At 33.3% G+C, this 13638-nt stretch overlaps 1 protein-coding gene across 8 annotated transcripts in view; it reads right to left on the bottom strand.

The window, feature by feature from the left end:
* Window positions 1–265: 265 nt before the first annotated feature.
* Window positions 266–13638, bottom strand: part of Srsf11 (serine and arginine rich splicing factor 11) — a 35462-nt gene continuing 22089 nt past the window's right edge. For 5 of the 8 annotated variants that reach the window (XM_013361546.4, XM_013361547.4, XM_078026493.1 and 2 more), the window contains 7 exons: window positions 12302–12429; window positions 10707–10788; window positions 6606–6737; window positions 4973–5062; window positions 2244–2360; window positions 1748–1886; window positions 266–1642 (listed from right to left, as the gene is read on the bottom strand). In XM_013361546.4, coding sequence (XP_013217000.1) covers window positions 1445–1642; window positions 1748–1886; window positions 2244–2360; window positions 4973–5062; window positions 6606–6737; window positions 10707–10788; window positions 12302–12429 — 886 coding nt within the window. In that variant the 3' untranslated portion in view covers window positions 266–1444. The remainder of the gene's footprint in view (window positions 1643–1747; window positions 1887–2243; window positions 2361–4972; window positions 5063–6605; window positions 6738–10706; window positions 10789–12301; window positions 12430–13638) is intronic. The other 3 variants (XM_040288852.2, XM_013361549.4, XM_040288853.2) reach the window with 3 other exon arrangements.

Genomic DNA, 13638 nt, shown 5'->3' with positions numbered 1-13638 from the left:
CATTTGTTTATCCTAAAGTTCATGGTGTAATCCAACCCCATTCCCATATCCAAAATATGAGAAAGTTATATCAAGACTGTTTTAGATAGAAATTCAATTATTTGACAATTCTGATGGCAAATACCAGCATAAGGTGATGGATTTCATTTTGTTACTGTATTTAAATGTGGATAGAAAGAGAAAGAATTGGTAAAATGAATGAGGTAAATGTCTTACATTCAATAATGTAAATAAATACAAATACAGTTTTACAGGAACATGAACATAAGTTTAAGGGTTTTATTATCAAAGTCTTGTAAAACAATTTCAGAAACTGTACATCAACATGGCACAGACTGTAGCCTACTTTTGTTTTTACTGCACAAAAGTGAAGCCTGAAACTCCTGTAACTAAGAAAACAGTTGCCTAACTACTTTGCATATAACATGGAATCACTGTGTGCATTAAGATTACTACTATAGTAATAGTAACACAAAATTTCTTGGTTTTGTACAACTTGAGATCAAATAAAAGTACATTATCAAGTAGATCTATCTTATTTTAAAAGCATCGAAGGTCAATTTAAAATGCACTACCCCTTTTTCCATAAGTGAGCTTAAAACAAAAAGAAAAATTGAAAATCAGGACAAGATACAACTTTCTTTTACAGATGGACTCAGGATAGGCGGATAACTTTCACTGATGTAGATATGGAATAAATTACGTTAGGAAAAAAATTCCCAAATACCCATGAAAAAGTACACAACTCTACTTCAAAATGTTGCTATTTACTCACCGCCAAAGACAGTTTTATTTGAAATGTTGTTTCTGTAATTAAAGCCTAATTAGCCATCAAAAAAGGTTAGTGCATATATAACCTTTCAAAAGTTAAACAAAAGCCACAAAAATTGAGCCACAAGGCTTATAGGATTATCTATTTCAAATGCTCATTTCCAGATGTAACTCTAAGAATGTTAATTTGTCATGTCAACAAACAAGACCATAAGTAGATCCATCATGTTGGAGGATTTTAATGACATTTAGGATATTCTTGCCACAATAACATGCAATCAGTGCATTCCCTACATGGCTCTATTACGGCAATGAATCAAATTCTAGAAATACTATAAGTGAACTTACGTAATAAAGGAGATCATACAACATAAACAATCCATGCCTGCTGTAGATGCATGCAGCTTTTCACTTTTGTTATGAAGCAGCACCAGAATAGTAAAACTGCTTGGTTACTCAATCAGATTTCACCACGACAAGAGCTGGTTACCCAAGTACCATTTTCTAAAAGCTTTTTGATGTAAATAACTAATATCAATATCAGGAGCTTTATAACCATTTATAACTCAGCTGTATACATCTAGGATTGAGATGAACAAATACAGCATTAATAAATCACACAAAGGAATGACACTGATGCATGTATACAGTTGGACTCCCACAGAGGCAGTACTCAGTCACTCATATCCATGTCTTCTTCATGATGATCGTCCCCATTCACTTTGGATTCTCTTAGTGAATCACCGGTTCCTTTTTCTACAGAACATTCTTTTGTTTTAGGGGAACCTGTTTCTGTTGGTTTCTTCTCCTCTTTTTTCTCTTTCTCGCTGTCATACCCCTGTTCCTCTTCATCGTAATCCCGTGTAACCTGCTTTGCCAAGGAGAATAATAAAAGTAAGTTTCTTCAAAGAAAAAGAATTTCTTGAAAGCATAAACACCACTCCAAATTCCAAACTAAATCAGTTTGTATACATACTTTTACATCTTTATCACTCTCTGATTTTCTTTCCCGGTCCTTCTCCTTATCTTTACTCTTTTTCTTTTTGCTTGTTGATCGCTCCCGTTCATCTCTGCTTCTTTCTTTGTCTTTATCTTTCTTCTTCTCCTTTTTATGTCTAAAATGACAGTTAAAATGTGCTCAAAAAAGATCCTTTAAAGGAACCTCACAAGAAGTTTCACCCTTGAATATGAGCAATAAGTTTTAATTCCACAAGATAAAAAGAGGACAGCGAAGATCCAATTTCAAAACTGGACAATAAAGTCATCAATTTGTACACAGATACCACAGGCAAGAAGATGGGAAGATCTGATTAAGACTCAAGAATATAAAGAGAATATAAGATACCTTCTCAAACACTTTCAATACCCCAAAAGGAAAAAAATACATAGGTTATAAAAAACAAAGACAATTTAAAAATCTTTAGAACTTCTGAAAATCATAAAGGCCAGATCAAAACAATTAACATTTTTACCTCCTAGGGGATGGTGAGCGAGATAATTTTCTTTTAGGAGACCTAGGCTTTTTAGGAGATCTTGTTCCACTCCTGCTTCTTCTTCGTCGTCTCTCTCTAGAAACACAAACGTGCAAACTAGACTTTAAAATACAGTGCGATCTAATTAGCTCCACTGGGAACTTCTATAACATGATTCTAATAATGTAAGACCTGTTTCACAAAACTGTTTTGAGCAGAAACACTCTTAGGTTTGAGAAAGAACTAATTAACAAAAGTTCTAATGCAAGCAAGAAAAATTCAACCTATTATGGAGGAAATTCAGTTTTAGATTCAAATCTTTGGTGGCTAGAACAGATTTAGGATAATTCAATAATGTTTTGGGAAGGCAGTCATTAATACACAAAAATTAAGCTTCTAAATCATTAGATGAAATCCAGAAAAGTAGAGTTGCCAAGTATTAGTTATATAGACTCCCTACATCCCAGCAAAATCTGCCCCACCAACTCTGCTTTAAACAATTATTTTTAGGACGGTTTTCACCTACTTTTTATTGTGGCTTTAAAAAAAAGCTCCTGAATTCTTAAGTTATTGGGTGAAAGATGACCATGTGCAAAGCAATCAACATTTATTCATCGAATATTTACTAAGTTTGTCAAGAATATGAATGTTACACTTCTTGCTACTCTTCTGTGTAATTGATACTACAAATTCTTTATGTGGAAGAAATGTTTTGTATTTTTGTGCCCCTCAATATATTGAGGTATTGCTGCAAAGTAAGTATTTAATAAAAACAAAACAATTTTAACTTAGAATGGTCTACTCAAGAGATAAGGTATATAACCAATAGGTAAAAGTCTTTTTTTTTTTTTAATTAATTTTCTATTATTTTTGGTGCTGAGGACTGAACCCAGGGCCTTGTGTATGCTAAGTACAAGTTCTGCTTCTGAGCTACAGCTCCAGTCCCTCTTTGGTTTTTAAGGCAAGAAAACATATGCTATACTTCCCATCTCCTATGGCTTTTTGCCACCTGTCCCTCAGACTTGATGATATTGTATTCCTTTTGGTACTTAAACCTTGTTTCCTTTTCTTTCTTCTGTAAGCGTACTTTGCAAGAACATTCTCATTCAGATCCACAGAAATCCCATTCCCTTTACCAAGTTTTGATCTCTAATATCTGCCTAGTTTAGACTTTTCATATAAATAGAACCATTCACATGACTTCTATGACTGGCTTCTGGCCTGTTTTCAATGTTCATCCATATTATTTTTATTTAATGCCAAATAATCTACTGTATTAGAACATCTGTTTATCTACTTGTTTGTTAGTGGACATCTGCACTGACTTTTTGGCTATCATGAATAATGCTATAAATTTTTTTTTTTACAAGCATTTACATGAGTGCATTTTTAAAAAAAAATCTGTAGTAGTAAAACTGCAGGGTTAAAAACCTCTGTTCTAACTTTTTAAGAAAGTGCCAGCCTGTTTTCCCCAGAGCTATTGCCAATTTTTTCTAATTCCTCACTAACATTGATTTATCTTTTTGATCACAACAATCCTTGTGGGTGTGAAATAGTATTTCATTGTGACTGACTTCCTTTCCTTGGTGGCTAAAATGTTTAAGATTATTCATGTACTTATGAACTATATTTGCATACTTCTTTGGAGAAGCACCTACATAGATCCTTTGACTAGTTTTTACTTGGGTTATCTGCCTTTCTATTGCTAAGCTCTAAGAATTTTTTATATGTTCTAGATATAAATTCCTTATCAGGTCTATACATTAAAAATATTTTCTTGCACTCCATGAGCAGACTTTAACTTCCTTGAGAGTTTAAAATTTGCGATTCTGGTGTTTTTCTTTTGTAATTTTTCTTCTATTGTGCTTGTTCCCTTGGTGTCTTCATGTAGAAAACCACTGTCAATCAAGGTCATTGAAATTTACTTCTGTTTTAAGTTTTACAGTTTTGGCTCTGGCTCTTTAAGTCTTTCATCCACTTTTGAGTTTTTAAGAATATGACATAAGGTATCAAACACTGAAGTAAAGCATAAATAATATCTGAAAGAAACAATATTAAGTATGGCCAGTCCTTATTAAGATCACAAAAATCCAAGTTAAGCATGAAATACATTTTATGTGGGGAAAAGTTTGTGACACTTTTAATTTTCATTATGACAATTTAAAAAATAGACTTTTAAAATCTAAAAATGATACAAATCAGAACTTCCACTGTCTTCCCTTAATTTATCAATGCCACAATATAAAAAGGAAATATTCTTGAGTACTAATATGTGGATACAGCAAATGTAACTCTTAATAAAACTAATTTAATGTAACAATTTGATACGCTTTAGGGATTAAAATTTCACATTAAAATAGAAACACTGGGGCTGGGGTTGTAGCTCAGAGGTGAAGCGCTTGCTTGGTATGTGTGAGGCACTGGGTTCGATCCTCAGTGCTATATAAAAATGAATTAAACAAAAGTATTGTGTTCATCTAGACCTTAAAAAAAAAAAAAAAGACAGGCACTGACATGGCTAAATTCCACATTATTTTTAAATACACTTTATGCTACAAGATGATAAACTTCAGATTGTTCTTCACAAATTGCCTTTAAAAACATTGAATTTTGGTAAAGTGTTCCTTTTGTAACACTGGAGTATTAATGTTCTGAAGCATATTTTACATTCACAGCCTTCTGATAACCTTAAAGTAAAAATATGCAAAGAATTCAGGATGCCACCTTACCTGCTTGCACTTCTCGAACGTCTGGCTGTGCTGTAACTTTTTGGTGGTGTTTTGGAACGTTTCTTTTCTTTGTCTTCCTTTTTTTTATCTCTAATAAATAAACATAATAAGAATGTATAATTAAGACTCCAATATATACAGTATTACAAATGAAAACAAAAGTACAATCAAATCTAACTACATTCTTAAAAACATCCTATCCTCAACTATTAGGGATCAAAGTATCCCCCGTTTGCTGTTGTATGATAATCTTTTCACTATATATTCTCTATTTCATCCCATTCCTTCTCTGGTTATCTTGCTCTAGCATTGATCTTCTTTTCATCCAACTGGCTATCACCTAATTCTTAAGTGACAATTATTAATTTCCTAAAATGTTTCAGGGTATGCTTTCCACAAATTGATCATGTACCTCTATTTCAAATTACATATTTCAAATTACAGTCATGTTTTGCATGGTTAGTACCTTTTGTGTATGGGTGAGGTGGTCAACTAGGTATTGAACCCAAGGGGGGGCTTTACCACAGAGCTATAACCCCAGCCCTATCCCTTCTTAAGACAGGCTCTCATTAAGTTGGTCAATAAATTGCTAAAGCTGGCTTCAATCTGATGCCGCGGTCCTAACAAAGTCAAGTTAAATGTTTCAGAATGTAATATTCTAGTCACTTCTCAATCTTCTTCCAATGTACATGGCAACCATCACAGTCTTTCTCCAATTATTACTCTAATACACAGAAAACTCTTGAGGAAAAAATGCCCAATTCTGCGTAAGATAATTGTTCCAATATGCAGTCTTATTTGACTAGATTAACATATAATCCATTTAGCGACATAATCCCATTATGAGTTGAATACCCAGTATTCCTATCTCCTCTATTCCCACTGTCAAGTTATATGCTTACCAAAGATAAATAACCAAGGGAAAAAACAATGAAAATCGATATACTTTTCAAATGATAAAGCTCTCATGCCACTATAGAATGAAAATCAATATGGTTATGTGTAACTCAAAACTAGACAGGCTAATTTTTTAAAAAGGTTCAGATCTTTATGAAAGCTTAGTTCTTGAAAGTATATGTAAATGGAAATGAACACTAAGATGTTCTTTCTTTTCCTTATGAATCTTTAGTTTAACTCTGTACTGGTCTCAAATCATGGGATAAGAGACTTTTTGTAGTACAGTTCAATGTCTGGCACATATTGATCCATAATACATGTTTCTAAGTCACTGAATAATGAGACATATAAAGAGAAATGAAGCATAACTGTCTATCTTAATCTTTGGCATACCACAAGGAATGGCAGGCAACACTAAATCTTTTGCAGTAGTGGAAAGAAGAAAATGAAGTAAAAGGGACAGCTAAGAATTTTTACTGCTAAGAAATTTTACCTAGGGAAAAAAAAGAGAAAAGAAAAAAGAAATTTTAGAGGCATTCACACCTATGGGCTGAAGTTCTAGTTTATGGGAGACAAGAAAATAAATGTTAGCCTCCTCAAGTCTCCAGTATATTCTTCCCCTGTGTAGCTCTATCTACCTGTACCCTTGCCTCTTTTTGTTCCAAGTAGCACAGTACTTGGAGTCCTAGGAACGCAAAAACATGCATTTTTACCCAATGTTAATAATCAGTAATACCTGGTTTTTGATGTGCTTCTTGACCTTCTACCTCTTTCTCTGGAATGAGATCTTCTCCGTCTTGGACTTTTGGATCGTCGTCTACTCCTTGACTTAGAATGTGATCGCCTCCTTGACCTGCTTCTTGATCGCCTAATAATGTAATAGAAGCAATACATGTATATTGTAAAAAGACTAGTGAATACTTAATTGTGAATTAATAGTGAATACTTAATACTTAATACTTCAATCAGCCTCAGACATATGGACTGTGAATTAAGTGGGGATAATCTTCCCTTACCAGTTGCTGTCATTATTCAACCTATAAACATCTTGGATACCTTTTAACACTTCAATTCCCCATCTTTCAATGTTCTGCTCAACATTTCAGACCAGTCTTCCTATTCCCACTGTACCTACAACTCAAAGGTTAGAAGCACTACTAGAGAATGAAGGAAAAACAAATTCTCTGACATTATTTTAAACAAGTACATGGCATTTTAATTTTTCCTCCAAAATTCCAGATAAAACAATATTTATCTATTATCAAATACTTATATTAGGCTTTCTATATGATTTAGAAATAGGCTTCATAGTAACTGTATAAAGTATGTACCATTATAATCCCTTTTTATAAATGAAGACTACTTAGTGGGTTGCAGTCATTTCTGAAATATATTTCAATTCTTTAATTCACAATTTAAAAAAACTCTTACGCAATCTAGGCCTTACATATTCAACTCACTAACTGTATCTTTTGCTCTTTTTTCCCCCCTCAACATATCACGGTCTCCACATGATCTTCTCTTTGCTATCATTTGACCAATGTTTCTGTATGCCCCTTGGCTTTTCTTCCAGCATATTCTCTTTAAGCTTATTTAATCTTCAGATGTTGTCACCAATTCTTTACTACTATGTTAATACCTCTATGTTAAGAATAATTAAAAAGAAGTTGTAGTCCTTTGTTTAGTCTTGATCATTTAACATTTAGCAACCAAGCTTTCTGTGAAACATATTTTAGAAATACAAAGGGTCAGTATTCAAAGTCTTTGCCACACCTCTTAAGAGTACTATCTAACCTCCTTGATAACTGGTTCTTCAAGAGTCAAAGAAATAAAATAGCAGCTACTTCAGAGAATAGTTGATTTTCCTTTACTGATGTATTAATATAGCTTTGATTTTAATTAATTCCCTGAACAAACTGCCTTAAAACCCATTAGGTGGAGCTGGGGTTGTGATTCAGTGGTAGAGTGCTTGCCTAGCACATGCAGGGCACTAGGTTCGATCTTCAGCACCACATAAAAGTAAAATAAAGGTATTTTGTCCAACTACAAGTAAAACAAAATATTAAGAAAAAAACATTAGTACCACCTTATTAAACTCACAATTAACTTCTATTTGTAACACTTATTTGCAGCCATCCTTGAATCTCTTATAATAATACCTCCATATCCCAAGAAATTTTTAAATGTTTATCTACTTTTCTGTAACCTCCAGAAGAACAGGGGAAATATGTCACATTTATTCACTAGCGTACCCCTAGTCAACTACTACAGTAACTGACTTAAGGTATTAAGAACAACTGTGAGGGAAATAGTTAGCTTATGAAACATCAGAATTACCATTTTATTCTAAAAAGATTTAAAAATTCTGGAAAACAAAAAATCAATGTTGTTAGAATTAAGTACATCTCATCTTAACATTCTAGCTTTAAGAAAATGTGTAAAACATTTTTAATAACCAAGTTATGCCTTTTTTCCTACCTATAATGTACACAGAAAGCAATACTGAATACTACAAGAGCATTTTTTCAACTTTCTAAACATAGATTTAATAAATTTTGAAAAATCTAAGAAACAGAGGTACTGCAACAATCTATCAAATCACTAGAGCCTAAAACAATTACTTTTCAAGGCCAACATATTGCAAGAGACACTTTTACTGTACTTATTTAAGTTATCAGGAAATTTAGAGATAAGTATACCAAATGTGTAAACAAAGAGGCTTACTGAAAGTCACAATAATTAAAATTCTTAAGATATATTAGGCATGGTGGCACACACCTAGAGTCCAGGCATCAGGAGGATCACTTGATCCCCGGAGTCTGAAGCCAGCCTGGGCACAAGTAACACTCTGTCTCAAGAAACAAAATGAAACAAAACAAAAACAAAAAAGACTAAGATACTGTACTCACAATAATTATGTTATATTATAAGCAGCTGAATTCAGAGAAATGTTTCAATACTGTTTTTCAGTAGCAAAAGTACATCATTATTAAAATTTGAGAGTCATAGTATTTAGTACATAGGAATAAAGCTGCTAGAGTTCTTAACTGAGAAAGAATGAGAAAGGAGAAGGAAAAGATATAGACTCTCAATTTTAAGAATATGATTTAGAAAAAAAATTATGGCAATCCCAGTAAAAGATATATTGTATTAGAGATCAGACTATGAGAGAGCATTGTCTTGGAAGATTTAAGATAGTTGAGTAGTACTAACACTTCACATAAACAGTAGAATTTAAGCCATATCTTTCAGAAAGAAGTAGTTCCTCAAAGGGAAGTGAAGATATAAGAAACAGTATTATTAGAGAAGAAGGAACATGATGAGCCAACACATGAAGGCATAAAGAAAACATTGGTAAGGCAAGTAGTTTCATAACTGTTCTGAAGTAGAAAATGACAATGTGTGGAAAGATATGTCACACTGACTCGGAAATAAACTGAAAGCTATTCTGTGGTCTTCTTTATCATTAATGCAGTGGAAGTTTCTCATTACCATCTCTAAGAATGAGATGGTCAGGGAGAAGTTGGGTGACAGGGAATAGAAGACATCACACAGAACACTTCTAAAATAATCCATGAAGATACTAAATATAGACATGGTATGAACTGGGTTTCAGAAGAAGAACCAAGTGGTACTAAATCTGAAAATTAGCTGAAATAATCAACAATTGGAATATCACAATTTTATTATTTTTTATTTATTTTGAATATCACAATTTTAAGTACTACCCTGCCAGGGCTTAGACTAGAATATAATTAAGGTAACTTGAACAGGGAGTTTAGGTAAAATAAAGAATGGCTGAAATGGTTGGTGGTAAGTCATCAAATGCAATGTTTCAGAAAGCATAATTTATGAAACCCTTTTTTTGGGGTCCACATAGTCAAAATTATTTTCAAAATAGTAGTAAATTTTTTCATTGTCTTGATATTTGCACTAATGATGCAACAGCATAAGGAAAGGTACTGGCATTTTCTTGTCACAAATCAAAGTAATGGCAAATGTACTGTACCAATCATTGGCACTTCTGTATAAACGTAAAAGAAAGATAATGCTGCTTCTAATAAGAATGATTTGATGAAACAGTAAAAATTATTAATTTTATTACATCTAGTTCTTTACTGCTAAAGCAGTAGTAGTATTAATTCTTGAGTAATATTTAAAGTATGCATAATCACTACTGATGCTGATTAAAGTACAATGGTGTATCAAGAAGGACTTGTATGACTGAGTTGAATTAGCTGCCTTTGCCTTCTTGTAAAGATTAAGCTTGCGAAAAAGTTCTATTCAAAGTCTGAGAGATAACTATTAAGTTAAAAGAATTTTATAAAAAGTTCATTATTATGGGTTTCAGTTCCATATGGCAATTACCTTTATAGAAACTATCACCTGTCAAATTTTGGCACTTATTAATTGTCTTCTTTTAAGGTAAACATTACAGATTTGCAAAGCAGTAAAAACAAAACCACTGTCTCCAGTTGTTTATAAGTGTAAAGGATTCTGAAAACTGGACTGTAGAGACCTAATATACTTATAGAGGGAAGTCATATGGAAAAAAGAACAAATTTAGTATTACTCTAGATAAGTGAGAGAATGATACTATCAACTGGTTTATCCAGTAATTCATAAGACCACCCACAGATTTTTGAGTTTAATAGTATGAGCCATAGATTTAATTCATATCTTTCCTCACTTTATGTGTGAGAACTCATTCATATACTGTTAACAGCAATGGTTACCAAAATATACTTTAACCAGGAACTAGTCCGCAAACATCAAATTCAGAAATACAGAAACTATCTCTGTAAAAGATATAACTGACTTCAAAAAGCAATCTAACCTGTGTCTAGAAGATGAGGGAGTCCTCCTCCTCCTAGAACGTGATCTTGATCTTGAATGCCTTCTTTTTTCTTCTTTCTTATCTGGATTTTTTTTAAATTAAAAAAAAAAAAAAGGAACCAATATTTAGAAATAATCTAACAGAAAAATTACTCCCATTCAAGAGTTATTCAAAGAATTTTCTTATTACTTTAATTTTACGTATATACTTATGTCACAAGTGATCATTTCATAATCCACTGCTGAAGCTTGCGGAAGTGACACAAATAATTTAGGCTTTCGATGGATCTTTATTATTAGATTTCTGATTCTCAGCTAACAGTTCCCTTTACTATCTTACTTGCCACAATTAAAAGGCTGTGAAGGTATTTTCTACAAATCAATAAAAAGGGTTATCTTTCACATTCATAGGCGATTTCTGATTTGTTCTTTAGAAGGTTTGAGTCCTTTTTTCCTTTTTGAGATTTCTTCATAAATACAGCTATAATCAGTCAGATTAATGTTTGCTTTAATTTTCATGTGTTTTTCTTTTCTGGGGGGCAAAACTGAGTACGGAACCCAGGAGCACTCTACCAGTGAGCCACATCCCCACTCCTTTTATTCTTTAAACTCTGAAACAGGGTCTTGCTAAGCTGGCCTTGAAATTGTGATCCTTCTGAGTCACCAGATTAAAGGTGTGTGCCATTTTGCCTAGCTTACTTTAAAGAGCAAAATAAAAGCATTGAAGTTTTCATATGTGGATTATCATTAAAGTGACAATAAGTTCCTCTTTCACATTTAGGACCCTCAATTAACAGGATCCAATCAATAAATTCCCAAAAATCTTAGAAAAAAATATTTTTTTTTTTTATTTTTTACTCATGAGTTTTCAACTAAAAGCAGTTTAGAGGACAAGTGCCAAATGTTCTGAGTTACACAAAACCATCTGTGTATCCAAAGCTTCTACTGCTTTCCTTGTGGCCTTGGCTACTTACTGAAAATTTAATTGATTAAAAGATAATCTAGAAGCCTGGGCTGTGGCTCAATGGCAGATCATTTGCCTAGCATGTGTGAGGCACTGTGTTCGATTCTCAGTACTACATATAAATAAATAAAATAGAGGTCCATTCAGAACTAAAAAAAAAGAATCTATAAAGAATAAGACAAATGATTTTTCTTCAAACAAAGATAGAAGCATTTCATGGGCTCTTCTGATTAGGCTATACCAACCTAGACAAATAAAAATGATTAATAACAACCAAAATATCATACCAGGTATTACTTAATCCTAGGCACTGCTGACATTTTGGAATGGTTCATTGTTGTAGTATGTGGGACTCCTGTTTACTGTAGTAGGTCTAGCGACATTTCAATCTCTACTTACTAAATGCAGCTGGGTACCAGTGTGACAACCAGAAATTTCTCCAGATATTTCCAAATATGCCTGGGTGGCACTCCATTACATGATCTTTTATTTATCAGAATTTGCAAACATCAAAAAAACACAAAAACAAAAACAAACTAGAGTATTATTCAACACATTTTTACATGCAGGCCATCATCATTTGTCAAGAATATTAGTTTAATTTCCAAAAAAATTGCATAAAAATATTTTACCTGGTTCTATAGCAGCAGAAATCAAGGACTGTGCTTCACGTACTCTTTTCATAGCTTCCTCTATTTCTTTACTAGAGGTATCTGATTTCAGATTTGGTGAAACCAGACCAGCAGCTACATGATTCAACCTAAAACACAAAGAAGAACCAAGGATAGAAATATTTTAAAATTCAACCCTACACTTATAAGTAGTATACTTTAGTTTCATGTAACATAATTTCAGTAAACTATTCCTTGAAATAAAGGGTGGGGGGATTCCATAACCTTAATAAATGATATATAGCAGCACGGTTTTGAATATTTATAATAGACATCTCTATTTTAATGATTCATACAGATCTGGAATTCTGGAATAGTAAAATACCTTTTTATTCTTGCTGAACATCAAAAACTTTTTAAAAGAATTCTACAATCTCTTTGTTGGGCTTTAACTTTTTTAAGTTTACAAATGGGGAGAAACTGAGGCAATGGACAATGGCCCATCAAAGTTACACATGACATTCTGAATGGAGCCAAGTGCAGCGGTGCATGCCTATAATCCCAGTGGCTTAGGAGGGTAAGACACATCACAAATTCAAAACCAGCCTCTGTTAACTCAGTGAGAGCCTGTCTCAAAATAAAATTTAACAAGGGCTGGTTATGTAACTCAGTTATTGAGAGCCCCTGTCAATTTCCAGTTACACACACACACCAAAAAAAAAAAATCAAGGGAAGGCTAAAGATCTAAAGATGGTCCTTAGTGGTTCATATATGTTAAAAAAAATTACAGACACCAAATTAATACAGTAGATTTGAGGAAATGGTGGGAAATGTCATATAAAATAGATACAGAAAGAACTTCAATGTATTGGTGACATTTTAAGTTGGATGGTGGGTACATGTTTGAATTGGGAGGGGGGCAGTGGTTCGGGGGATTGAGCCCAGGGGCACTTAACCACATCCTCAGCCCTTTTCCATAGTTTATTTACAGTAAGGGTCTCACTGAGTTACTTAGGGCCTTGCTGTGTTGCTGAGGTTGGCTTTGAACTCATGTTCCTCCTGCCTCAGCCTCCTAAGCCGCTGAGATACATGAGTTTGCCACTGCATCTGGCCCCGTTTGAATTTTAACTATCTGAAAAAAGGTCACTCACTAAGATTCTGTCTTCCCTTCCACCATATTCTTCCACTTACTGGTAATGAGTTTTACCAAATTAGGAAGAAACAATTTCATTTATATAGCTTGAACAGCATTTATCAAAATCCCCAAAGAATGTGTGAGCTATTGATTATGCAACTTGCATGACTTTGCTTTGGGATAGTTTTCCCTTCAGCTTTGCTTCTTTAAGTCCTACTATCCG

Source organism: Ictidomys tridecemlineatus, chromosome 11 (assembly GCF_052094955.1).
Source record: "Ictidomys tridecemlineatus isolate mIctTri1 chromosome 11, mIctTri1.hap1, whole genome shotgun sequence".
Classification (NCBI taxonomy): Eukaryota; Metazoa; Chordata; class Mammalia; order Rodentia; family Sciuridae; genus Ictidomys; species Ictidomys tridecemlineatus.
Note: the sequence above shows the minus strand (reverse complement) of the source record. Positions and strands in the feature narration are given on the sequence as shown.